This window comes from Pseudophryne corroboree, chromosome 10 (assembly GCF_028390025.1).
Source record: "Pseudophryne corroboree isolate aPseCor3 chromosome 10, aPseCor3.hap2, whole genome shotgun sequence".
NCBI lineage: Eukaryota > Metazoa > Chordata > Amphibia > Anura > Myobatrachidae > Pseudophryne > Pseudophryne corroboree.
Genome location: NC_086453.1, coordinates 85,178,304 through 85,204,536, shown reverse-complemented (window position 1 = coordinate 85,204,536; position 26,233 = coordinate 85,178,304). Strand labels below are relative to the sequence as shown.

At 47.3% G+C, this 26,233-nt stretch overlaps 1 protein-coding gene across 1 annotated transcript in view; it reads left to right on the top strand.

Moving 5' to 3' along the window:
- LOC134966089 (interferon regulatory factor 3-like) overlaps nt 1–26,233 on the top strand; it is an 88,263-nt gene that overhangs the window by 12,643 nt on the left and 49,387 nt on the right. Inside the window, exons 2-3 of the mRNA XM_063942565.1 lie at nt 6,015–6,188; nt 6,876–7,047. Of these exons, the coding sequence (XP_063798635.1) occupies nt 6,024–6,188; nt 6,876–7,047 (337 nt within the window). The 5' untranslated portion in view covers nt 6,015–6,023. The remainder of the gene's footprint in view (nt 1–6,014; nt 6,189–6,875; nt 7,048–26,233) is intronic.

Genomic DNA, 26,233 nt, shown 5'->3' with positions numbered 1-26,233 from the left:
CTCGCCTTTATAAGGAGATCGTCCAAGTACGGGATAATTATAACTCCCTTCTTTTGAAGGAGTATCATCATTTCGGCCATTACCTTGGTAAATACCCTCGGTGCCGTGTACAGACCTAACGGCAACGTCTGGAATTGGTAATGGCAGTCCTGTACCACAAATCGGAGGTACTCCTGGTGAGGTGGGTAAATGGGGACATGTAGGTAAGCATCCTTGATGTCCAGTGATACCATATAATCCCCCTCTTCCAGGCTTGCAATAACCGCCCTGAGCGATTCCATTTTGAACTTGAACTTCCTTATATAAGTGTTCAAGGATTTCAAATTTAGAATGGGTCTCACCGAACCGTCTGGTTTCGGTACCACAAACATTGTGGAATAGTAACCCCGTCCCTGTTGAAGGAGGGGAACTTTGATTATCACCTGCTGGAGGTACAGCTTGTGAATTGCCGCCAGTACTACCTCCCTGTCCTTGGGAGTAGCTGGCAAGGCTGATTTGAGGTAACGCCGAGGGGGAGACGTCTCGAACTCCAGCTTGTATCCCTGAGATACCACTTGTAGAACCCAGAGATCCACCTGTGAGCGAACCCACTGGTCGCTGAAGTTCCGGAGACGGGCCCCCACCGCACCTGGCTCCACCTGTGGAGCCCCAGCATCATGCGGTGGACTTAGTGGAAGCAGGGGAGGATTTTTGTTCCTGGGAACTGGCTGTCTGGTGCAGCTTTTTCCCTCTACCCCTGCCTCTGGGCAGAAAGGACGCGCCTCTGACCCGCTTGCCTTTCTGAGGCTGAAAGGACTGTACTTGATAATACGGTGCTTTCTTAGGCTGTGAGGGAACCTGAGGTAAAAAAGTCGACTTCCCAGCTGTTGCTGTGGATACGAGGTCCGAGAGACCGTCCCCAAACAATTCCTCACCCTTATAAGGCAAAACCTCCATGTGCCTTTTAGAATCAGCATCACCTGTCCACTGCCGAGTCCATAATACTCTCCTGGCAGAAATGGACATTGCATTAATTCTAGATGCCAGCCGGCAAATGTCCCTCTGTGCATCCCTCATATATAAGACTACGTCTTTAATATGCTCTATGGTTAGCAAAATAGTGTCCCTGTCAAGGGAATCAGTGTTACCAGACAGGGAATCAGACCATGCTGCTGCAGCACTACACATCCATGCCGAAGCAATAGCAGGTCTCAGTATAGTACCTGAGTGTGTATACACAGACTTCAGGATAGCCTCCTGCTTTCTATCTGCAGGCTCCTTTAAGGCGGCCGTATCCTGAGACGGCAGGGCCACCTTTTTTGATAAGCGTGTGAGCGCCTTGTCCACCCTAGGGGATGTCTCCCAGCGTAACCTATCCGTTGGCGGGAAAGGGTACGCCATTAGTAACCGCTTAGAAATCACTAGTTTCTTATCTGGGGAACCCCACGCTTCTTCACACAATTCATTTAACTCTTCAGATGGGGGGAAAGTCACTGGCTGCTTTTTCTCCCCAAACATAATACCCTTTTTTTGTGGTAACCGGGTTAATGTCAGAAATGTGCAACACATTTTTCATTGCCGTAATCGTGCATCGGATGGCCCTTGTGGATTGTACATTTGTCTCATCCTCGTCGACACTGGAGTCAGACTCCGTGTCGACATCTGTGTCTGCCATCTGAGGTAGCGGGCGTTTTTGAGCCCCTGATGGCCTCTGAGATGCCTGGGCAGGCGCGGGCTGAGATGCCGGCTGTCCCAAAGCTGCGTCATCGAACCTTTTATGCAAGGAGTTGACACTGTCGGTTAATACCTTCCACATATCCATCCACTCTGGTGTCGGCCCCGCAGGGGGCGACATCACACTTATCGGCACCTGCTCCGCCTCCACGTAAGCGTCCTCATCAAACATGTCGACACAGCCGTACCGACACACCGCACACACGCACAGGGAATGCTCTGACTGAGGACAGGACCCCACAAAGTCCTTTGGGGAGACAGAGAGAGAGTATGCCAGCACACACCAGAGCGCTATATAACAGAGGGATTTACACTATACACAAAGTGAATTTTCCCCCAATAGCTGCTTATATCACAATGTGCGCCTAAATTTATGTGCCCCCCCTCTCTTTTTTACCCTTTCCGTAGTGTATACTGCAGGGGAGAGCCTGGGGAGCGTCCTTCCAGCGGAGCTGTGAAGAAAAAATGGCGCTGGCTGTGCTGAGGAAGATAGCCCCGCCCCTTCAGCGGCGGGCTTCTCCCGCTTTTTTAATAATAATTATGGCGGGGGATTAGGCACATATACAGTTTAGAACTGTATTATGTGCATTTTGCCACTTAAGGTATACTAATTGCAGCCCAGGGCGCCCCCTTCCCCCCCCAGCGCCCTGCACCCACCAGTGACCGGAGCGTGTGGTGTGTTGTGGGAGCAATGGCGCACAGCTGCAGTGCTGTGCGCTACCTTATTGAAGACCGGAGTCTTCAGCCGCCGATTTTCTCCGGAATCTTCCGTCTTCTGGCTCTGCAAGGGGGACGGCGGCGCGGCTCCGGGAACGGACGATCGAGGTCGGGCCCTGTGTTCGATCCCTCTGGAGCTAATGGTGTCCAGTAGCCTTAGAAGCACAAGCTAGCTGCAAGCAGGTAGGTTTGCTTCTCTCCCCTAAGTCCCACGTAGCTGTGAGTCTGTTGCCAGCAGATCTCACTGAAAATAAAAAAACCTAACAAATACTTTCTTTTTAGTGAACTCAGGAGAGCCCACTAAGTGCATCCAGCTCTGGCCGGGCACAGATTCTAACTGAGGTCTGGAGGAGGGGCATAGAGGGAGGAGCCAGTGCACACCAGATGTAGTACCTAATCTTTCTTTAAAGAGTGCCCAGTCTCCTGCAGAGCCCGTCTATTCCCCATGGTCCTTACGGAGTACCCAGCATCCACTAGGACGTCAGAGAAAATAACAATAATAGCCTTTAAGTTAACAACAAAGCTACACAATGGGGTGTATTCAATAAGTGTCGGATCCATTCCTAAATGCATTTGTCGGAATGGATCCGACAAGAGCTATTCAATTGACGGCCAAATCCGACTGTTGGATTTGGCCATACCCGGGGTTCTGTCCTGCCGCTGCTGTCAGCGGCTGCTAGGTGCGCTGGCAGCGGCGTTGGGGGGAGCTGGACGGCAGCGGGCGGCGGGGAGAGCCAGATGGCGGCGGTCTGCGGGGGCAGCTGCCTGCGGCGGCCGGCGGAAGGAAAAGTCTGATGTGTGCAGCGGCGGGGGGTGAGGAACCTGGCCGGGAGGACGCCCTGCTCAATCCGGCTCCTGTATGAAAGCCGTATACAATATAAGCTGCCGGGACAGGAGAGTAAAGACGGCACAGCACATCATATTCCCTAATTGTGTAATATTATCAGTGAATGAATACACAAATGAACAGAGTATTAATAGGGAAATAAAATGGTGCATGAGTATTATATTGTAACAAACAGGATTTGACTACACTGTATGAGGAAAAGCTGAATGTAACAAAATTGTATCAATAATCAAGTATATACCCAAAAGAAAAAACTCACTTGGTGCTGTGTCACAGGTGGACCCACAGGACACAAGCACAGTGGGATTAATATAAATGGATTAGCATCTAATATGATGATAATTTTTTTATGTATATCTGTAACACTTTAAAAGAAGGGGTATATTTAACCATCTGATTTATATAACAGGATAATTTCTAAAGAGAAACAACACAAAAATCTGAGAGGATTGTTTATACAAAGAGCTGTACTTTATGTATGTGCCACATGAAATTTTTTTGAATAAACATTCTGGTGGTCATTCCGAGCTGATCGCAGCCAGCAACTTTTAGCTGCTGCTGCGATCAATAGTCCACGCCTATGAGGGAGTGTATTTTAGCTGAGCAGGGCTGTGATCAATAGTCCACGCCTATGGGGGAGTGTATTTTAGCTGAGCAGGGCTGCGATCAATAGTCCACGCCTATGGGGGAGTGTATTTTAGCTGAGCAGGGCTGCGATCAATAGTCCACGCCTATGGGGGAGTGTATTTTAGCTGAGCAGGGCTGCGATCAATAGTCCACGCCTATGGGGGAGTGTATTTTAGCTGAGCAGGGCTGCGATCAATAGTCCACGCCTATGGGGGAGTGTATTTTAGCTGAGCAGGGCTGCGATCAATAGTCCACGCCTATGGGGGAGTGTATTTTAGCTGAGCAGGGCTGCGATCAATAGTCCACGCCTATGGGGGAGTGTATTTTAGCTGAGCAGGGCTGCGATCAATAGTCCACGCCTATGGGGGAGTGTATTTTAGCTGAGCAGGGCTGCGATCAATAGTCCACGCCTATGGGGGAGTGTATTTTAGCTGAGCAGGGCTGCGATCGCTTGTGCAGCCCTGCTAAGCTAAAAAAAAATCAAGCAGAATTAGACTAGGGCTGGACATACCCTGTGCGATGGATCCAGTGATGATGGGCCCGGCTTTGACGTCACTCCTCCGCCCTCCGTTGTCCTGGACATGCCTGCGTTTTACTCACCACTCCCCGAAAACGGCTCCAACGGTCCAGATCTGCCCATCCACGCCTCCTTCCTGTCAATCTTCTTAACGGTCGCCGCTGCGACCGCTTCTGTCAGTAGCCGCGACGTAACCCGGCAACCCCTGTCTCCGGGCAACATGCGCACGCGCACAGCACCCGCCGCGCATGCGCATTCTGCACCCGTTCGCACCGCAGCGAAAAAATGCTGTGTGCAAACGGGTTGGAATGACCCCCATGATTTCCTGACAAGCAAAATATAAATGAATTGGTGAATATATAGGATCTCATTAATATTCATATATAACATTAAGTGGGGGCTATTAAGCCTTTATTATTAAAGAAATCGTTAAAATAGAAGCAAGCACTCTCTGTCTTAGAAAAGTTTTTCATCGCTTTTTCTTTACTCTACACTTTTTCTATAATTTTTAATATTTCATAATGGCTGAATTGAAACAATTTTATTTGAAATGCAAATAATAAAGGATATGTTTTATTAATTAATTGTGAGGTTCTCCGTGCACCCAGATAACAGCCTCTGTATCTGTGTGTTTGAGCACTTAGATTGCAATCATTTCCGATAGCAATCTAAGTCCTTGCGCATGCATGCGGCGGCGTGTGCGCATGCACAGAAGTGTGGAAATCGCCGGATACCGATTTCCGCACTTCACCAATCAATGCTGAATTGGGCCCTAAGTGTGCAGGACCCATACTGCGTATGTGCAGTAGGGGTCCTGTGTCGTCAGATGCAGATGTCAAGTAATTGACACTCTGCAGACATTTTGGGCCAGGTAGGGGCCGGCGATGTCCTCCGTTTCCCAAAACAGAGGCATGTTGCCTCCATTTTGGGGAAGTGCAAAGGCCAGGATCTCTGTCTTCCAACGGAGATTTCCTGGCCTCTTGGTCGGAGCTGCGGTGGCTGACTTGTGTGACCCACCTGGGTCACTCAAACGGCCAATGGCTTCACAAGTGATCTGATGCTGCATCCTAGTACGCAGTACTGGGTCACACATTTATTTAGGAGGCGTCTGCTTATACCAGATACCTCCTGCTGCATTACCATATCAGAGCATTGCTGGTGCTTCTAAGTAAGCATCAGAGATGCACCCTCCAACCACATCTGAGTCAGACCAGCTGCGCATAAAATACTCAGAGTCCTACTCCTGTCCCGGCCCAAAAGCATGTCTAAGAAAGTCAAAAGCATTTTCACTATATACAGTTGTGTGACAGCTGTCATTAAAGGTTAGCTTTTTTGCTTAAAAGGTAAGTCATCCAAACAATAAGGAGTAAACAATTCTGAAATGTTTGATATACTAATAAATAACTACTACTAACGTATTCTATGGAATAATATAATCCCAACTCAAATATATGGATACTGAAAGTGACAGAGACGTTATGTACCCATATAAAACAGCTATAGGTTGTACATTATATCCTGTTGTAGTTTGATAAATGAATATATTTAGTGCATGTAGTGTAGTGATTCCTTTCCATTTCCTGTTACCTGTAGGCTTCAAACATGACCTCCCAAAAGCCTCGTATTCTCACTTGGCTAGCCAGCCAGGTTGGCAGAAAAGAGTATCCAGGTTTGAAATGGGTTAACAGCGAACGAACACAGTTACAGGTTCCTTGGAAGCATGGAAGTAGGCAGGACCGGTCTGAAGAAGAGATTAACATTTTTAAGGTAAAACTGGTTGTTGTTTTTTGTCAGAATTACAACTGGATTCTAGATTAATTTTATTTGTAGTTACAATTTCTGTGTTTATTAGACAAATCCGACTGTTTATTTTTTATTAACACTCTTTCTCTATGATTTTATAAATGCCATTACCATTGTCTGCCAGGGAGTAGGCCTAACCACGGTACCGCTTGAGAAGTGAGAATCTTGAATATTTTATAATTTTTAATAAAAAAAAAAGATTTATATTTAGTTCCTAAAGGTGACCATACACAATGCAATATTCAGCCCAATTAGCCAGTTAAATTCCAAAAACTACCCTAACTGTGTGGAGTTTGTATATTCTCCCAGGGCTTGCGTGGGTTTCCTCCCACAATCCAAATATATACTGAAAGGTTAATTGGCTCCTGACAAAAACTTTAACCCTGCTGTGTATGTGCCTGTATGTAGATGGGCCAAGTGGTTCTCATACGCCGACAAATTCTATGTTTCTATATATATATATATATATATATATATATATATATATATGTTAGTTGTGCAGGGACAACACTTAGAAAGCTAGCAAACATCATACTGTACTTTGGCACAACCATTGCTAAGGTAGATGGGACTGTGTCAGTTGCAGCAGAAGAGAAAATTATCATTGCAATAAATTTAGGCACTAATTGTCCTTTCTTATCATCTTAACAGGAATGGGCTATTGCCAGCAGACGCTATGACCCCTTGAAGGATAAACCTGACCCAGTAAGGTGGAAGAGGAATTTTCGTTCGGCTTTGTCACGGAAGGACGGCGTCTGTATGATCCAATGCAACAGCTCAGACACTGACAATCCTCACAAAGTATACCAGATCACCAATGAATGTAAGAACACATCACAGATGGATCTGTTTAGGGACAAAACTATGAGGACTGGGTTTGCCAACCCTTGAAAATATTTATATTACAGACAGTTAACATTTTTGTACTGACAAAATACTATGTTTTAAATCTTACCCTGGTAATTCTTAGTTGATCGCAGCAGGAACTTTGGCCCTCATTCCGAGTTGTTCGCTCGCTAGCTGCTTTTAGCAGCATTGCACACGCTAAGCCGCCGCCTACTGGGAGTGTATCTTAGCATAGCAGAATTGCGAATAGAAATTTCTTAGCAGTTTCTGAGTAGCTCGAGACTTACTCTGCCACTGCGATCAGTTCAGTCAGTTTCATTTCTGGTTTGACGTCACAAACACACCCAGCGTTCGCCCAGACACTCCCCCGTTTCTTCAGACACTCCCGCGTTTTTCCCAGAAACGCCTGCGTTTTTTCGCACACTCCCATAAAACGGCCAGTTTCCGCCCAGAAACACCCACTTACTGTCAATCACACTACGATCAGCACAACGATGAAAAAGCTTTGTTATGCCGTGAGTAAAATACCTAACTTTTGTGTAAAATAACTAAGCGCATGTGCTCTGCGAACATTGCGCATGCGCAGTTAGCGGATAATCGCAGTATAGCGAAAATCGGCAACGAGCGAACAAATAAGGGCCTATGTTAGCAGTTGGGCAAAACCATGTGCACAGCTGGGGTGGCAGATATAACATGTGCAGAGAGAGTTAAGGGGGGGTACACACGGAGCGATCGCTGCTTAAAATCTAAGCAATCTGACTAGATTGCTTAGATTTTAAGCAGCGATCACTCCGTGTGTACCCCTCACAGCGATAGCGATGTGCAGCCCCGCGCATCGCTATCGCTGGTGCTAGATTGGCCTGCATGCAGGCCAATCTAGCATGTTGCTCACTTTACCCGCTGGGTGAAATGAGTGCCCACCCCGTACGCTCAGCACACATCGCGCTGTGCTGAGCGGGGGGAGAGATGTGTGCTGAGTGGTTCGCTCAGTACACTTCTCTCCCCAAATCTGCCGGTGAGTACTGGCCTATAGATTTGGGTGTGGTGTGTTCAATCTGCAATCTAAATTGCAGTATAAAAATAAAGCAGCCAGTATTTACCCTGCACAGAAACAAAATAACCCACCCAAATCTAACTCTCTCTGCACGTGTTATATCTGCCTCCCCTGCAGTGCACATGGTTTTGCCCAACTGCTAACAAAATTCCTGCTGCGATCAGGTCTGAATTACCCCAATGTGAGGGAGATTATTCTACAATCACTGTGTATTGTGATAGTGCCTGTTTTACTACTGACCATCTGTTTGTTTCTTACAGACAGATGAAAATATGATTCTCTTTTTACTTCCAGTACAGGAGAAATAATATATAAAAATAGTGAAGAAAAGGGCGCCTCCTAGCGTGTACAGTTTTATACCATTGTGGATTTAAAATGGCAGGCTTAGTTGTAAAAACCTTTTCAGTGTGCAAACATGTCCCAAAACTAGTAATCCACAGCCAGGGATAGTGAAAGGTTTTAACATTTTTAATACAACAAATACATACAAATGGTAAAAAAAAAAAACCATACAAGATAAAAAATATTTTGAGCTTATCTGTCCATTTAGGGGGTTCAGGTGCATCAATCCCATCCAATCTAATATACATATATATTTTTTTAATTATAGTTTCATTTTTATTTTTTTTGTTAGCACTGTTATCCTCGTAATCAATGATAATTAACCTCTGCACACAGTGTCGGACTGGGGCATGTAGGGCCCACCGGGGAATGCAGTGGTAGGGGCCCATGTTAGGGGTGTGGCCAGTCTGCACCTCATTGGTTTGACTAACCATTAGAGAGTGCAATGTCTGGGCCCCTTCATAAATATATACAGTACATTCAGCTGCTGCGTGCATGATAAGGTACCAGATTAATAACAGCAATGCATTGTAGAAAATACACTGTCCACTATAAGGTAACATATGTGTATAATGTATAATTCAAGTGCATAGTCTGGAACCTGATCCTTAGAGCAGAAGGTGGGCACCCAGGCAGTGTGGCCTACCGGTGGTTTCCCCTGTACCCCTGTGAGCCAATCCAAGCCTGTCTGCACCCCTCCAGCCCTTTGAAAATCTGTCTATGTTTTCTAGTTTAAGTGGGGGGCACCAGATTTTGACCCCTGCCCCATAGCTTCATGAGATGGACCCATAACTGAAGGGAAATGTGTATACAGTATGAAACTATTTATTTCTCTAACGTCCTAGAGGATGCTGGGGACTCCGTAAGGACCATGGGGATAGACGGGCTCCGCAGGAGACATGGGCACTTTAAGAAAGACTTTGACTCTGGGTGTGCACTGGCTCCTCCCTCTATGCCCCTCCTCCAGACCTCAGTTTGATACTGTGCCCAGGGGAGACTGGGTGCTGTCAGGGAGCTCTACTGAGTTTCTTGTAAGAAAGTATTTTAGTTAGGTTTTTTATTTTCAGGGAGCCTGCTGGCAACAGACTCCCTGCATCGAGGGACTGAGGAGAGAGAAACAGCCCTACTTCTCTGAGTTTCAAGGTCCTGTTTCTTAGGCTACTGGACACCATTAGCTCCAGAGGGATTGGTACGCAGGTTTCATCCTCGCCGTCCGTCCCAGAGCCGCGCCGCCGTCCTCCTCGCAGAGCCGGAAGATAGAAGCATGAGTATGAGAAGAAAAGAAGACTTCAGAGGCGGCAGAAGACATCTGATCTTCATAGAGGTAATGCACAGCGGTGAAGCTGTGCGCCATTGCTCCCATTCACCTCACATACATCAGTCACTGTAAGGGTGCAGGGCGCAGGGGGGGCACCCTGGGCAGCAATATAAACCTCTCTTATGGCAAAAGTATATTTCTCTGACATCCTAGTGGATGCTGGGAACTCCGTAAGGACCATGGGGAATAGACGGGCTCCGCAGGAGACTGGGCACTCTAAAGAAAAGATTAGGTACTATCTGGTGTGCACTGGCTCCTCCCTCTATGCCCCTCCTCCAGACCTTAGTTAGAATCTGTGCCTGGCCAGAGCTGGGTGCTCCTAGTGGGCTCTCCTGAGCTTACTAGTAAAGAAAGTATTTATTAGGTTTTTTATTTTCAGTGAGCTTCTGCTGGCAACAGACTCACTGCTACGTGGGACTAAGGGGAGAGAAGCAAACCTACCTGCTTGCAGCTAGCTTGTGCTTCTTAGGCTACTGGACACCATTAGCTCCAGAGGGTTCGAACACAGGCACCTGTACTCGATCGTCCGTTCCCGGAGCCGCGCCGCGGTCCCCCTCGCAGAGCCAGAAGAACAGAAGCTTGAAGACGACGAAATCGGCGGCAGAAGACTCCTGTCTTCATTTAAGGTAGCGCACAGCACCGCAGCTGTGCGCCATTGCTCCCAGCACACTTACACACTCCGGTCACTGTAGGGTGCAGGGCGCTGGGGGGGGGGGGGGGGGGACGCCCTGGGCAGCAATTGAAGTACCTTTTGGCAATAAAAATACATATATACAGTCTGGCACTGTATATATGTAAAAACCCCCGCCATTTTTTTACACAGAAAGCGGGACAGAAGCCCGCCACTGAGGGGGCGGGGCCTTCTTCCTCAGCACACCAGCGCCATTTTCTCTTCACAGCTCCGCTGGAAGCAGCTCCCCCTGCAGTATCCAGGTACCAGAAGGGTAAAAAAGAGAGGGGGGGGCACATAAATTTAGGCGCAAATAAAACAGTATAAGGCAGCTATTGGGTAATCACTTATTATAAGTGAAAATCCCTGTGCTATATAGCGCTGTGGTGTGTGCTGGCAAACTCTCTCTCTGTCTCCCCAAAGGACTTTGTGGGGTCCTGTCCTCAGTCTGAGCATTCCCTGTGTGTGTGCGGTGTGTCGGTACGGCTGTGTCGACATGTTTGATGAGGAGGGTTACGTGGAGGCGGAGCAAGGGCAGATAAGTGTGGTGTCGCCCCCGTCGGGGCCGACACCTGATTGGATGGATATGTGGAAGGTCTTAAACGACAATGTAAGCTCCTTACATAAAAGGTTTGATGACGCTGCAGCCTTGGGACAGCCGGGGTCTCAGCCCGCGCCTGCCCAGGCGACTCAGAAACCGTCAGGGGCTCATAAACGCCCTCTATCTCAGATGGTTGACACAGATGTCGACACGGAGTCCGACTCAAGTGTCGACGATGATGAGGCACATTTACAGTCTAAAATGACCAAGGCCATCCGATACATGATTATTGCAATGAAAGATGTATTACACATTTCTGAGATTAACCCTGTTAATACCAAGAGGGTTTATATGTTTGGGGAGAAAAAGCAGCCAGTGACTTTTCCCCCATCTGATGAATTAAATGAATTATGTGAAGAAGCGTGGAGTTCCCCTGATAAGAAACTAGTGATTTCTAAGAGGTTACTGATGGCGTACCCTTTCCCGCCAACGGACAGGTTACGTTGGGAAACATCCCCTAGGGTGGACAAGGCGCTGACACGCTTATCTAAAAAGGTGGCCCTGCCGTCTCAGGATACGGCCGCCCTAAAGGAGCCTGCGGATAGAAAGCAGGAAGCTATCCTGAAGTCAGTGTATACACACTCTGGTACTCTACTGAGACCTGCTATTGCTTCAGCCTGGATGTGTAGTGCTGTAGCAGCATGGACAGATACTCTGTCAGACGACATAGATTCCCTCGACAGGGATACTGTTTTGCTAACCCTGGGCCATATAAAAGACGTCGTCTTATATATGCGGGATGCTCAGAGGGACATTTGCCTGCTGGGCTCTAGAATTAATGCTATGTCCATTTCTGCCAGGAGGGTCTTATGGACTCGGCAATGGACAGGAGATGCTGATTCTAAAAAACACATGGAGGTTTTGCCTTATAAGGGCGAGGAATTGTTTGGGGACGGTCTATCGGACCTCGTGTCCACAGCGACAGCTGGAAAGTCGACTTTCTTGCCTCAGGTTTCCTCACAGCCTAAGAAAGCACCGTATTATCAAATGCAGTCCTGTCGTTCTCAGAAAGGCAAGAGGGTCAGGGGCGCATCCTTTCTTGCCAGAGGCAGGGGTAGAGGTAAGAAGCTGCGCCATGCAGCCAGTTCCCAGGAACAAAAGTCGTCCCCGGCTTCCACTAAGTCCACCGCATGACGTTGGGGCTCCACAGGCGGAGCCAGGTGCGGTGGGGGCGCGTCTCCGAAACTTCAGCAACCAGTGGGTTCGCTCACAGGTGGATCTCTGGGCTGTACAAATTGTATCTCAGGGATACAAGCTGGAATTCGAAGCGACTCCCCCCCGCCGTTACCTCAAATCAGCCTTGCCAGCTTCCCCCATGGAAAGGGAGGTAGTACTGGCGGCAATTCACAAGCTGTACCTCCAGCAAGTGATTATCAGGGTCCCCCTCCTTCAACAGGGAAGGGGTTACTATTCTACAATGTTTGTGGTACCGAAACCGGACGGTTCGGTGAGACCCATTCTGAATTTAAAATCCTTGAACACTTATATAAAGAAATTCAAGTTCATAATGGAATCGCTCAGAGCGGTTATTGCAAGCCTGGAAGAGGGGGATTTTATGGTGTCGCTGGACATCAAGGATGCTTACTTGCATGTCCCCATTTACCCACTTCACCAGGAGTACCTCAGGTTTGTGGTACAGGACTGTCATTACCAGTTCCAGACGTTGCCGTTTGGCCTGTCCACGGCACCGAGGATATTTACCAAGGTAATGGCCGAAATGATGATACTCCTTCGGAAGAAGGGAGTTATAGTTATCCCGTACTTGGACGATCTCCTCATAAAGGCGAGGTCCAGAGAGCAGTTGTTGATCAGCGTAGCACTCTCTCAGGAAGTGTTGCAACAGCACGGCTGGATTCTGAATGTTCCAAAGTTGCAGCTGATTCCTACGACGCGTCTGCTTTTCCTGGGCATGATTCTGGACACAGAACAGAAGAAGGTGTTTCTCCCGGTGGAGAAGGCCCAGGAATTAGCATCTCTGGTCAGGGACCTCCTGAAACCAAAACAGGTATCGGTGCATCACTGCACGCGAGTCCTGGGAAAGATGTGGCTTCATACGAAGCCATTCCCTTCGGCAGGTTCCATGCAAGGATCTTTCAGTGGGATCTGTTGGACAAGTGGTCCGGATCGCATCTTCAGATGCATCGGCTGATTACCCTGTCCCCAAGGGCCAGGGTGTCTCTTCTGTGGTGGCTGCAGAGTGCTCACCTTCTCGAGGGCCGCAGGTTCAGCATACAGGACTGGGTCCTTGTGACCACGGATGCAAGCCTCCGAGGATGGGGGGCAGTCACTCAGGGAAGAAACTTCCAAGGGCTGTGGTCAAGTCTGGAGACTTCTCTACACATAAATATACTGGAACTAAGGGCCATTTACAACGCCCTGAGTCAAGCAGAGGCCCTGCTTCGAAACCGGCCAGTGCTGATTCAGTCAGACAACATTACGGCGGTCGCCCATGTAAACCGCCTGGGCGGCACAAGAAGCAGGATGGCAATGGCGGAAGCCACAAAGTTTCTTCGGTGGGCGGAGAATCACGTGCAAGCACTGTCAGCAGTGTTCATTCCGGGAGTGGACAACTGGGAAGCAGACTTCCTCAGCAGACACGACCTCCACCCGGTAGAGTGGTGGCTTCATCAAGAAGTCTTCACACAGATTGCAAAGCGATGGGAACTGCCACAGGTGGAATGATGGCGTCCCGCCTCAACAAAAAGCTAAAAAGATATTGCGCCAGGTCAAGGGACCCTCAGGCGATAGCTGTGGACGCCCTAGTGACACCGTGGGTGTACCAGTCGGTATATGTGTTTCCTCCTCTTCCTCTCATACCCAAGGTACTGAGAATAGTAAGAAAGAAAGGAATAAGAACAATACTCATTGTTCCGGATTGGCCAAGAAGGACTTGGTACCCGGAACTGCAAGAAATGCGCACAGAGGACCCATGGCCTCTGCCTCTCAGACAGGACCTGCTGCAACAAGGGCCCTGTCTGTTCCAAGACTTACCGCGGCTGCGTTTGATGGCATGGCGGTTGAACGCCGGATCCTAGCGGAAAAAGGCATTCCGGATGAAGTTATTCCTACGCTGATAAAGGCTAGGAAGGACGTGACAGCAAAGCATTATCACCGTATATGGCGAAAATATGTTGCTTGGTGTGAGGCCAGGACGGCCCTTACAGAGGAATTCCAGCTGGGTCGATTCCTGTACTTCCTACAGTCAGGGGTGACTATGGGCCTAAAATTGGGGTCCATAAAGGTCCAGATTTCGGCCCTATCCATTTTCTTTCAAAAAGAACTGGCTTCACTGCCTGAGGTTCAGACGTTTGTTAAGGGAGTGCTGCATATTCAGCCCCCTTTTGTGCCACCAGTGGCACCCTGGGATCTTACCGTTGTGTTGAATTTCCTGAAATCTCACTGGTTTGAGCCACTTAAGACCGTGGAACTAAAGTATCTCACGTGGAAAGTGGTCATGCTGTTGGCCTTAGCATCGGCTAGGCGTGTGTCGGAATTGGCGGCTTTGTCATGTAAAAGCCCATATCTGATCTTCCATATGGACAGGGCAGAATTGAGGACTCGTCCCCAATTTCTCCCAAAGGTGGTATCATCGTTTCATTTGAACCAACCTATTGTGGTGCCTGCGGCTACTCGGGACTTGGAGGACTCCAAGTTGCTGGACGTAGTCAGGGCTTTGAAAATATATGTTTTCAGAACGGCTGGAGTCAGGAAGACTGACTCGCTGTTTATCCTGCATGCACCCAACAAGCTGGGTGCTCCTGCTTCAAAGCAAACTATTGCTCGCTGGATCTGTAGCACGATTCAGCTGGCTCATTCTGCGGCTGGATTGCCGCATCCAAAATCAGTAAAAGCCCATTCCACAAGGAAGGTGGGCTCTTCTTGGGCGGCTGCCCGAGGGGTCTCGGCTTTACAGCTTTGCCGAGCGGCTACTTGGTCGGGTTCAAACACCTTTGCAAAGTTCTACAAGTTTGATACCCTGGCTGAGGAGGACCTTGTGTTTGCTCATTCGGTGCTGCAGAGTCCTCCGCACTCTCCCGCCCGTTTGGGAGCTTTGGTATAATACCCATGGTCCTTACGGAGTTCCCAGCATCCACTAGGACGTCAGAGAAAATAAGAATTTACTCACCGGTAATTCTATTTCTCGTAGTCCGTAGTGGATGCTGGGCGCCCGTCCCAAGTGCGGACTTTCTGCAATACGTGTATATAGTTATTGCTTAAATAAGGGTTATTGTTATGAGCCATCCATTGAGTGAGGCTCAGTTGTTGTTCATACTGTTAACTGGGTAAGGTTATCACAAGTTGTACGGTGTGATTGGTGTGGCTGGTATGAGTCTTACCCTGGATTCCAAAAATCCTTTCCTTGTAATGTCAGCTCTTCCGGGCACAGTTTCCCTAACTGAGGTCTGGAGGAGGGGCATAGAGGGAGGAGCCAGTGCACACCAGATAGTACCTAATCTTTTCTTTAGAGTGCCCAGTCTCCTGCGGAGCCCGTCTATTCCCCATGGTCCTTATGGAGTTCCCAGCATCCACTACGGACTACGAGAAATAGAATTACCGGTGAGTAAATTCTTATTATATACATGTACAGCTGGGCACTGTACATGTATATAAAGAGCCCCCGCCATGATTTTAGGTATTTTGAGCGGGACAGAAGCCCGCCACCGAGGGGGCGGGGCTTCTCCCTCAGCACTCACCAGCGCCATTTTCTCCGCAGCACAGCGCTGAGAGGAAGCTTCCCGGACTCTCCCCTGCTTACTGACGGTGACAGTGGGTTTTTAAGGAGGGGGGGGGTGGGGCACATAATTGGCGCATATACGTTCAGACAGCGCTACAGGGTAAAACATTCTGTGGTTTTTTTCCTGGGTCATATAGCGCCGGGGTGTGTGCTGGCATACTCTCTCTCTGTCTCTCCAAAGGGCCTGGTGGGGAACCTGTCTTCAGAAAAGAGCTTCCCTGTGTGTGTGGGGTGTGTCGGTACGCGTGTGTCGACATGTATGAAGTTGAAGGCTCACCCAAGGAGGAGGGGGAGGGTATGAATGTAAGGTCTCCGTCGGCAGCGCCGACACCTGACTGGATGGATATGTGGAATGTCTTAAGTGCTAATGTGAATTTATTGCACAAAAGATTAGATAAAGCTGATGCTAGGGAACAGTCAGGAAGGCAAACCATGTCTGTCCCTTCGTCGCCGGGGCCTTCGGGGTCTCAGAAGCGCACACTATCCCAAATTGTTGACACAGATACCGACACGGATTCAGACTCCAGTGTCGACTACGATGATGCAAAATTACAGCCAAGAGTGGCTAAATGTATTCGATATATGATTATTGCAATAAAAGAGGTTTTACATATCCCTGACAAGAGTGTACACATGTATAAAGAGAAAAAGCCTGAGGTCACCTATCCATCCTCCTATGAGCTGAACGAATTATGCGAAAAGGCTTGGGAACCCCAGACAAGAGACTGCAGGTTCCCAAAAGGATTCGTATGGCGTATCCTTTCCCGCAAAAGGACAGAATACGATGGGAATCCTCTCCTAAGGTGGACAAGGCATTGACACGCCTATCAAAAAAGATAGCGCTGCCATCCCAAGATACAGCTACTCTGAAAGATTCTGCTGATCGCAAGCAGGAGGTTACCATGAAGTCCATTTACACACATTCTGGTACAATACTCAGGCCGGCAATGGCGTCGGCCTGGGTTTGTAGTGCGGTGGCAGCATGGACGGATTCCTTATCAGCGGAGATTGAGACCCTAGATAAGGATACCATTTTAATGACCCTAGGGCATATAAAAGATGCTGTGTTATATATGAGGGATGCTCAAAGAGACATTTGTTTACTAAGTTCCAAAATAAACACTATGGCCAGTACTTACTAAAAATCCGAGTTTGGCCGATTTGTGTTTTTTTTTCTGAGTCCCAACACGGGAATTCACTAAGCACAAATCTCGGCAGTGTTTGGACTATTCGTAATGGTTTGAATGACAAAGGTCAGAAATACGAATGAATAGACCATCGGTAAAACGTGGCTGTTATTTCATACAATACGGGTATTCACTACTCATTCGTATTTGGGTGTTAGTCTCTGAGTGGTCAAGTGCGGGTGTATTTTTTTGTGAATCGTTAAAAAAAGCAGCAAAAAAATAGACCTGCTTTTTTTAGTCGAGTTTGGATAATCATGCACGGATCAGTGAGATCTGTGCATGGTTATCTATGGGAAAGGGTCTGTTTACTGTAAAAAATTGTAAAAAAAATTGCGTGGGGTCCCCCCTCCTAAGCACTTAGTGGTTGACCGCGAGTAACCTCAACCGCTGACCGCAAAGTTCCCATCATTGGATACAATGATGCGCCTATGCGCTACATTGTATCTTCACTGCACAGCCTCACTGACACTACAGGAGGTCACAGCCAATCAGGAGGGTGCCACGACGTGGCGCTCCCTGATTGGCTGAAGGGACCCTCTTTGACAGGAGTCAGGGGGGGGTCCCGGCAGACGGGGAAAGGGGTCCCATGTGTAAACATGGGACCCCTTTCAGTGCATGGATCGGGTATGCGGTTTGTTTTTTTGCCAAGTACGTGGATTATAAACAAAGGACACGACACACTGGATTTAGGTGAGTATAATTTTATTTTCAGGTACCCTGGAATCGACGTCGAGACGTGGGCCGAGTCGGCATCTGAACATAGGTAAGTATGTGTGTGTCGGAATTAATGTAATAAAGTTGTACTTTCAAGGTGTGTGTCCTGTTTTTATTTGGGTATTTTTTTTGCAGAAGAACTATAGGTACCAGCGGGCCCGTTTAACCCCCGCATACTGGTACTTGTGGTTCTCCAAGTACCAGCTTGCGGGGGAGGCTTGCAGGGACTTGTAGTTCTTGTGCAAAAAACAATATTATTTTATTTTACACTTGGCTATCAGCCCCCCATACGCAGCCCATGGATGGGGGGGACAGCCTCGGGCTTCACCCCTGGCCCTTGGATGGCTGGAGGGGGGGGACCCCTTGATTTAAGGGGTCCCCATTCCTCCAGGGTACCCCGGCAAGGGGTAACTAGTTAGTGATTTAATGCCAGGGCCGCAGGGACCTATATAAAAGTGTCCCCCGGCTGTGGCATTATCTCTCTGACTAGTGGAGCCCGGTGCTGGTTAAAAAAATACGGGGGACCCCTACGCTTTTTGTCCCCCGTATTTTTTGCACCAGGACAAGGCGCAGAGTCCGGTGCTGGTTGATCAAATATGGGGGAACCCCGGTCAATTTTTTCCCATATTTTTTCAACCAGGACCGGCTCAAAGAGCCCGAGGCTGGTTATGCTTAGGAGGGGGGACCCCACGCAATTTTTTTCTGATTTAAAAACAATTAAAACACCTTTTTAAGGTACACAATGAAGCCCTGCACGGATCTCACAGATCCGTCCGGGATTCCTTGTGTTTTGTCAGGCAGTGTTTTACTCATCACTCCCGTAAAACACTGCCTGACATTACGAATCACATCGACATAGGAAAAAACGAATGTGCAAAACTCGGCAGCTTAGTGAATGATCGTATCAGGATTCAAAAAGTTGCAGTAAAATGCACCCGATACCATTCGAGTTCAAACACCCTTAAAAACGCCAAAAACACGAATATTAGTAAATAAACCCCTATGTCTGTTTCTGCTAGGCGAGTCTTATGGACCCGACAGTGGACGGGTGATGCCGACTCGAAGAGGCATATGGAGTTTTTACCTTACAAAGATGAGGAATTATTTGGAGAAGGCCTCTCGGACCTCGTCTCCACGGCTACGGCAGGTAAATCGAATTTTTTGCCTTATGTTCCCTTACAGCCTAAGGATGCGCCTCATTATCAAATGCAGTCCTTTCGTTCGTATAAAAGCAAAAGAGTACGTGGATCGTCCTTTCTTGCCAGAGGTGAGGGCAGAGGAAAAAAGCTGCACACAGCTAGTTCCCAGGAACAGAAGTCCTCCCCGGCCTTGGCAAAATCCACCGCATGACGCTGGGGCTCCACTGAGGGAGTCCGCTCCAGTGGGGGCACGTCTTCGACTTTTCAGCCACATCTGGGTTCACTCTCAGGTGGATCCCTGGACAATAGAAATTGTTTCTCAGGGATACAAACTGGAATTCGAAGAGGTGCCCCCTCGCCGGTTTTTCAAATCGGCCCTGCCAGCTTCTCCCTCAAAGAGGGAGTTAGTGTTAAATTCAATTCAAAAATTGTATCTTCAACAGGTGGTGGTCAAGGTTCCCCTGCTGCAACAAGGGAGGGGATATTACTCAACCCTGTTTGTGGTCCCGAAACCGGACGGTTCGGTCAGACCCATTTTGAATTTAAAATCCCTGAACCTATACTTGAAAAGGTTCAAGTTCAAGATGGAATCTCTCAGGGCGGTCATCGCCAGCCTGGAAGGGGGGGATTTTATGGTTTCCCTAGACATAAAGGATGCGTACCTTCATGTTCCAATATATCCACCTCATCAGGCATTCCTGAGATTTGCTGTACAGGATTGTCATTACCAGTTTCAGACGTTGCCGTTTGGGCTTTCCACGGCCCCGAGGATTTTCACCATTATCCCATACTTGGACGATCTCCTCATAAAAGTGAGATCTCGAGAGAAGTTACTGGACAGCGTGTCACTTTCATTGAAGGTGTTACAGCAACACGGCTGGATTCTCAATATCCCGAAGTCGCAGCTGGTTCCTACGACTCGTCTGCCCTTCTTAGGCTTGATTCTGGACACAGACCAGAAAAGGGTTTTTCTTCCGACGGAAAAAGCTCAGGAGCTCATGACTATGGTCAGGAACCTATTGAAGCCAAAACAGGTGTCAGTGCATCACTGCACTCGAGTCCTGGGGAAGATGGTGGCATCATACGAAGCCATTCCCTTCAGCAGGTTCCATGCGAGGACCTTCCAATGGGACCTACTGGACAAGTGGTCCGGGTCACATCTACAAATTCATCGGAGGATCACCCTGTCCCCCAGAGCCAGGGTATCTCTCCTGTGGTGGCTGCAGAGTGCTCACCTCCTAGAGGGCCGCAGGTTCGGCATTCAGGACTGGATCCTGGTGACCACGGAAGCAAGCCTTCGAGGTTGGGGAGCAGTCACACAGGGAATGAATTTCCAAGGTCTTTGGTCAAGTCTAGAGACTTGTCTCCACATCAACGTCCTGGAGTTGAGGGCCATATACAACGCCCTGCGTCAAGCGGAGACATTACTTTGCGACAAACCAGTTCTGATCCAGTCAGACAATGTCACCGCAGTGGCTCATGTAAACCGCCAAGGCGGCACAAGGAGCAGAGTGGCTATGGCAGAAGCCACCAGGATTCTTCGCTGGGCGGAAAATCATGTAAGCGCGTTGTCAGCAGTGTTCATTCCGGGAGTGGACAACTGGGAAGGAGACTTCCTCAGCAGACACGATCTGCATCCGGGAGAGTGGGGACTTCATCAGGAAGTCTTCGCGCAGATTGCAAGTCGGTGGGGACTGCCCCAAATAGACATGATGGCGTCCCGTCTCAACAAAAAGCTAAAAAGGTATTGCGCCAGGTCAAGAGATCCTCAGGCGGTAGCTGTGGACGCCCTGGTGACACCGTGGGTGTTCCGGTCGGTCTATGTATTTCCTCCTCTTCCTCTCATACCCAAGGTGTTGAGGATAATAAGACAAAGAGGAGTGAGGACAATCCTCATTGTTCCAGATTGGCCACGAAGGACCTGGTATCTGGATCTGCAGGAGTTACTCACAGAAGATCCGTGGCCTCTTCCTCTAAGACAGGACCTGCTGCAACAGGGGCCCTGTCTTTTCCAAGACTTACCGCGGCTGCGTTTGACGGCATGGCGGTTGAACGCCGGATCCTAGCGAAGAAAGGTATTCCGGAGGAGGTCATTCCTACACTAATAAAGGCTAGGAAGGACGTCACATCGAAACATCACCGAATATGGCAAAAATATGTTTCTTGGTGTGAGGCCAGGAATGCTCCTACGGAAGAGTTCCATCTGGGCCATCTCCTTCACTTCCTACAAACTGGAGTGAATTTGGGCCTCAAATTAGGATCTATAAAGGTTCAGATTTCGGCCTTATCCATTTTCTTTCAAAAGGAATTGGCCTCTCTTCCTGAAGTTCAGACGTTTGTGAAGGGAGTACTGCATATTCAGCCTCCTTTTGTACCTCCGGTGGCGCCTTGGGACCTTAACGTGGTGTTAAGTTTCCTTAAGTCTCATTGGTTTGAACCGCTCAAAACGGTGGAGTTAAAATATCTCACTTGGAAGGTGGTCATGTTGTTGGCCTTAGCTTCGGCTAGGCGAGTTTCAGAATTAGCGGCTTTATCACATAAAAGCCCCTATCTGGTTTTTCATATGGATAGGGCGGAATTGCGGACTCGGCCTCAATTTCTACCTAAAGTGGTCTCATCAATTCATATGAATCAACCTATTGTCGTGCCTGTGGCTACGCGTGACTTGGAGGATTCCGAGTCACTTGATGTGGTCAGGGCTTTGAAAATTTACGTGGCCAGAACGGCTAGAGTCAGGAAGACAGAGGCACTGTTTGTCCTGTATGCAGCCAACAAGGTTGGCGCTCCCGCTTCAAAGCAGACTATTGCTCGCTGGATCTGTAACACGATTCAGCAGGCGCATTCTACGGCAGGATTGCCGTTACCAAAATCGGTTAAGGCCCATTCCACTAGGAAGGTGGGCTATTCTTGGGCGGCTGCCCGAGGGGTCTCGGCACTACAGTTGTGCCGAGCAGCTACTTGGTCGGGGTCAAGCACCTTTGCAAAGTTCTATAAGTTTGATACCCTGGCTGAGGAGGACCTCCTGTTTGCTCAATCGGTGCTGCAGAGCCATCCGCACTCTCCCGACCGTTTGGGAGCTTTGGTATAATCCCCATGGTCCTTACGGAGTCCCCAGCATCCTCTAGGACGTTAGAGAAAATAAGATTTTAAACCTACCGGTAAATCTTTTTCTCGTAGTCCGTAGAGGATGCTGGGCGCCCGTCCCAAGTGCGGACTACTTCTGCAATACTTGTATATAGTTATTGCTTACATAAGGGTTATGTTATAGTTTCATCGGTTTTGGACCGATGCTATGTTGTTTTTTCATACTGTTAACTAGATAGTTTATCACTAGTTATACGGTGTGATTGGTGTGGCTGGTATGAATCTTGCCCTTGGATTAACTAAAATCCTTTCCTCGTACTGTCCGTCTCCTCTGGGCACAGTTTCTCTGAGGTCTGGAGGAGGGGCATAGAGGGAGGAGCCAGTGCACACCCAGAGTCAAAGTCTTTCTTAAAGTGCCCATGTCTCCTGCAGAGCCCGTCTATCCCCCATGGTCCTTTCGGAGTCCCCAGCATCCTCTACGGACTACGAGAAAAAGATTTACCAGTAGGTTTAAAATCTTATTTTTTCATTCATCATAGATATAACATCCAGTCAGTGTAAAGTATAGCCCTGGGCTGCAAAAATTCCCTGTACTGCAGCTAGCAGGCTACTGGCAGTCACAGGTGCCACTGTGGTTCTCGCCACTGAGAGAATGATATCACACAAGGGAACCAAGCCTGAATCTTCAGTGATGGTCCCTGGGACCAGGGGGATGCTGGGAAGTGGGTGGTCCAGTGTGCAGTGTGTCTGGAGTTGGTGAGAGAATAAACAGCACAGCAGTGAACTCACATGTCTGTGTGTCCTTATGACTGGATTTACAAACATGTGAACAAAACATGGTGTCAGAAGAAGTTTAACTTGGACTGCTAGTGCTCTCAGAGTGTGAAAGAATCCTGCAGAAGTCTGTGGCTGTGATACTCTGTCTGCAAAGCCTGCCATGTGCTGCTATCTTCAAACAGTGAGTAAGCATGGATAAACTAGCTCCTCCAACCGGCATGCTGATGTCTGGTAACTTGTCTGAAAACTGGAAAAGATTTAAGCAAAGGTTTAATATATATCTTGCTGCATGTGGAGCTGATTCAGAGGCTGACAAAACGAAGGCATCCATTTTACTCCATGTGATAGGAGAGGATGTGCAGGACATTTATAATAGTTTTCAGTTTGCTGAGGGGCAGAATATGGTGCTATCTTCTATAATGCAAAAGTTTGAAGATTACTTTGTGCCAAGGAAAAATGTGACATATGAAATATATAAGTTTTTCACATGTGATCAGAAGTCTGTAGATGGATTTGATCAGTATGTTACAGAGCTGCAATCACTCAGTAAAACCTGTGAGTTTGGTGATTTAAAGGATTCACTGATTAGAGATCGTATTGTCTGTGGATAATGGACTCAGAGAGAGACTGCTGAGAGAGCAAGTCCTAACATTAGACAAGGCAGTGCCTATGTGTAGATCTGCTGAAATAACTAGATTTCAAGCCAAAAAGTTACACAAGGAAGTTGATGCTGCTGTCCATGTAGTGCAGAACACAGAGCCAAGCAAACCTCCATTCTCAAGAATGAAGCAGTCTAATCCACAGTCTAATAAAGAAATGTGTAGTAGATGTGGAAATACTCACAATCCTAAAATGTGCCCTGCTTATGGTAAAACCTGCATGAAATGTGGTAAACTTAATCACTTTGCCAAATGCTGTAAAATCAAAAGTGAAACAACCAATGTGAATGCTGTTAAACAAACAGAGGAATTCTTTGTGGATTGCATTGAACTTTGCAGTGCAGATAAGAAAGAATGGATTGTCCCTTTAACTGTGAACGAGATTGTCATTCCCTTTAAGCTTGATACTGGCGCGCAGGTGAATTTAATATCGTTTCAAGCCTATAAGACTTTTAGAGTAAAACCTAAAATTCATCCAGCCAAAGTGAAAGTTACAGGGTACACTGGGGAGGAAATTCCTGTGAAAGGTACATGCTTAGTGACACTGAAATATAAGGGACAACAGTTTAAAACATCTCTACTGATTGTGGATAAAAATGTGCAACCGATTCTAGGATTAAGTTCCTGTGAGAAACTAAGCTTGCTAAAGAAAGTTTTTATGGTGACATCACAAGTAGAAGATGACTGCAAATCGATGTTTACAGAATACAGAGACTTGTTTGAAGGTCTAGGTTGTTTGCCTGGAGAACATAAAATAAATATAGACAAGCAAGTTTCTTCAGTGATAAACCCCTGTAGAAAAGTGCCGTTTGCGCTGAGAGAAAAGCTGAAACAAGAGTTAAATCGCATGGAAGCCTTGGGTGTGATACAGAAAGTTGATGAGCCTATTGAATGGGTAAGCTCCTTCGTAATTGTTGAAAAGAAAAATGGACAATTCAGAATATGTCTAGACCCCAGAGATTTAAACAAAGCTATTAAACGAGAACATTTCAAACTACCAACCAGAGATGAAATCATGTCGCAATTTGCAGGAGCAAAATGGTTCAGTAAATTGGACGCATCTTCGGGATTCTGGCAAATGAAGCTAGATGAGGCCAGCTCAAAGCTTTGTACATTTAATACACCAGAAGGTCGATACAGATTTCTTCGACTACTATATGGAATATTGTCTGCTCCAGAAGTATATCACAAAAAGATACACATGATTTTTGAACATATTCCAGGTGTTGGAACAATGATGGATGACATTATTGTCTTAGGATCTACAAAGGAAGAACATGATTCTAGATTGAGACAAGTAATGGAACTTGTCAAGAAAGTGAATCTAAAGCTAAACAAGGACAAATGTGAATTTGGCATAATACACTTACCTTTATGGGTGATGTGGTCTCGGATCAAGGTGTAAAACCAGACCCAAGGAAAATATCAGCCATAGTGAACATGGAACGTCCTAACAACAAAGACGACGTCAGAAGATTCCTAGGAATGATTACTTACTTAGGAAAGTTTATTTCTCAACTCTCTGAACGAACAGCCTCTCTTAGATGGTTGTTGGACAAAGATAACGAGTGGATGTGGTCACATGAACAAGAAGAAAGATGGCAAAACTTGAAACAGATCATTACAGAGCAACCAGTGCTAAAATTCTTTGATCCTGCAAAAAGAATAAGAATTTCAGCAGATGCTTCGCAATTTGGCCTAGGCTCAGTGCTGTTACAAGAACATGAGGATACATGGCAACCAGTAATGTATGCATCAAGAGCACTGACAAGTGCTGAATCAAGGTATGCTCAGATAGAATAAGAACTTCTAGCGATCACATATGCATGTGAGCGATTTCATCAGTTTGTGTATGGTCAAACATTTACAGTGGAAACTGACCACAAGCCATTGGTAGCTATCATGACTGTCCCATGAGAATTCAACGAATGCTTATCAGACTACAGAAATATGATGTACACTTGCTGTACTGTCCCGGCAAATACATGTACATTGCTGATACACTTTCTCGTGCTGTGGACAAAAGTGAAGGTTCCAAAAGTCTGATGGATGAAGAGATAGAAGCCTATGTTAATTTGATCATAGCTTCTCTACCAGTGTCTCTTGCAAGACAAGAACAGATTAGGAAAGAAACTGAGACAGATGACACAATGAAAGTGTTGAAAGATATCATTCTGAAAGGTTGGCCAGCAGAAAAACATGCGTGCCCGCTGTCTATCCATGATTATTGGATGTACCGCAGTGACCTTACAGTTGTCGATGGTATTATTTACAAAGGCAATAGGTTTGTCATACCTGCACGACTAAGAAAAACTATGCTGTGCAAGATACATGAAGGCCACTTAGGAGAAGAAAAATGTAAGCGGAGAGTGCGTGAAGTTATGTATTGGCCAAGAATAAACCAAGACATAGCACAGACTACAGCTACATGTGAATTATGTCTTACGTATAGATCGAAACAACAAGTCGAGCCACTGAGTCCTCACGCAGTGCCAGAGAGACCGTACCAGAAAGTTGGCGCAGATTTGTTTGATTGTAATGGGAAAATGTACATTGTCATGACTGATTATTATTCTAACTACCCTGAGGTGAAGACACCACATACAACTACTAGTAAAGCCGTAATCAATTGCATGAAGTCAATCTTTGCAACGCATGGTGTTCCTATGGAAGTGTTCACTGACAATGGTCCTCAGTTTTCCAATGCTGAATTTAGACAATTTGCTGATGAGTGGGAATTTGTCCATACTACGTCAAGTCCCCACTATCCATGCTCAAATGGGTTGGTGGAAAGTTCAGTAAAAACTGTAAAGAGTCTCATGAAAAAAGCTCAAGAAGGTAAAGAAGATTTCTACAAAAGTCTCTTAATCTACCGCAGTACAC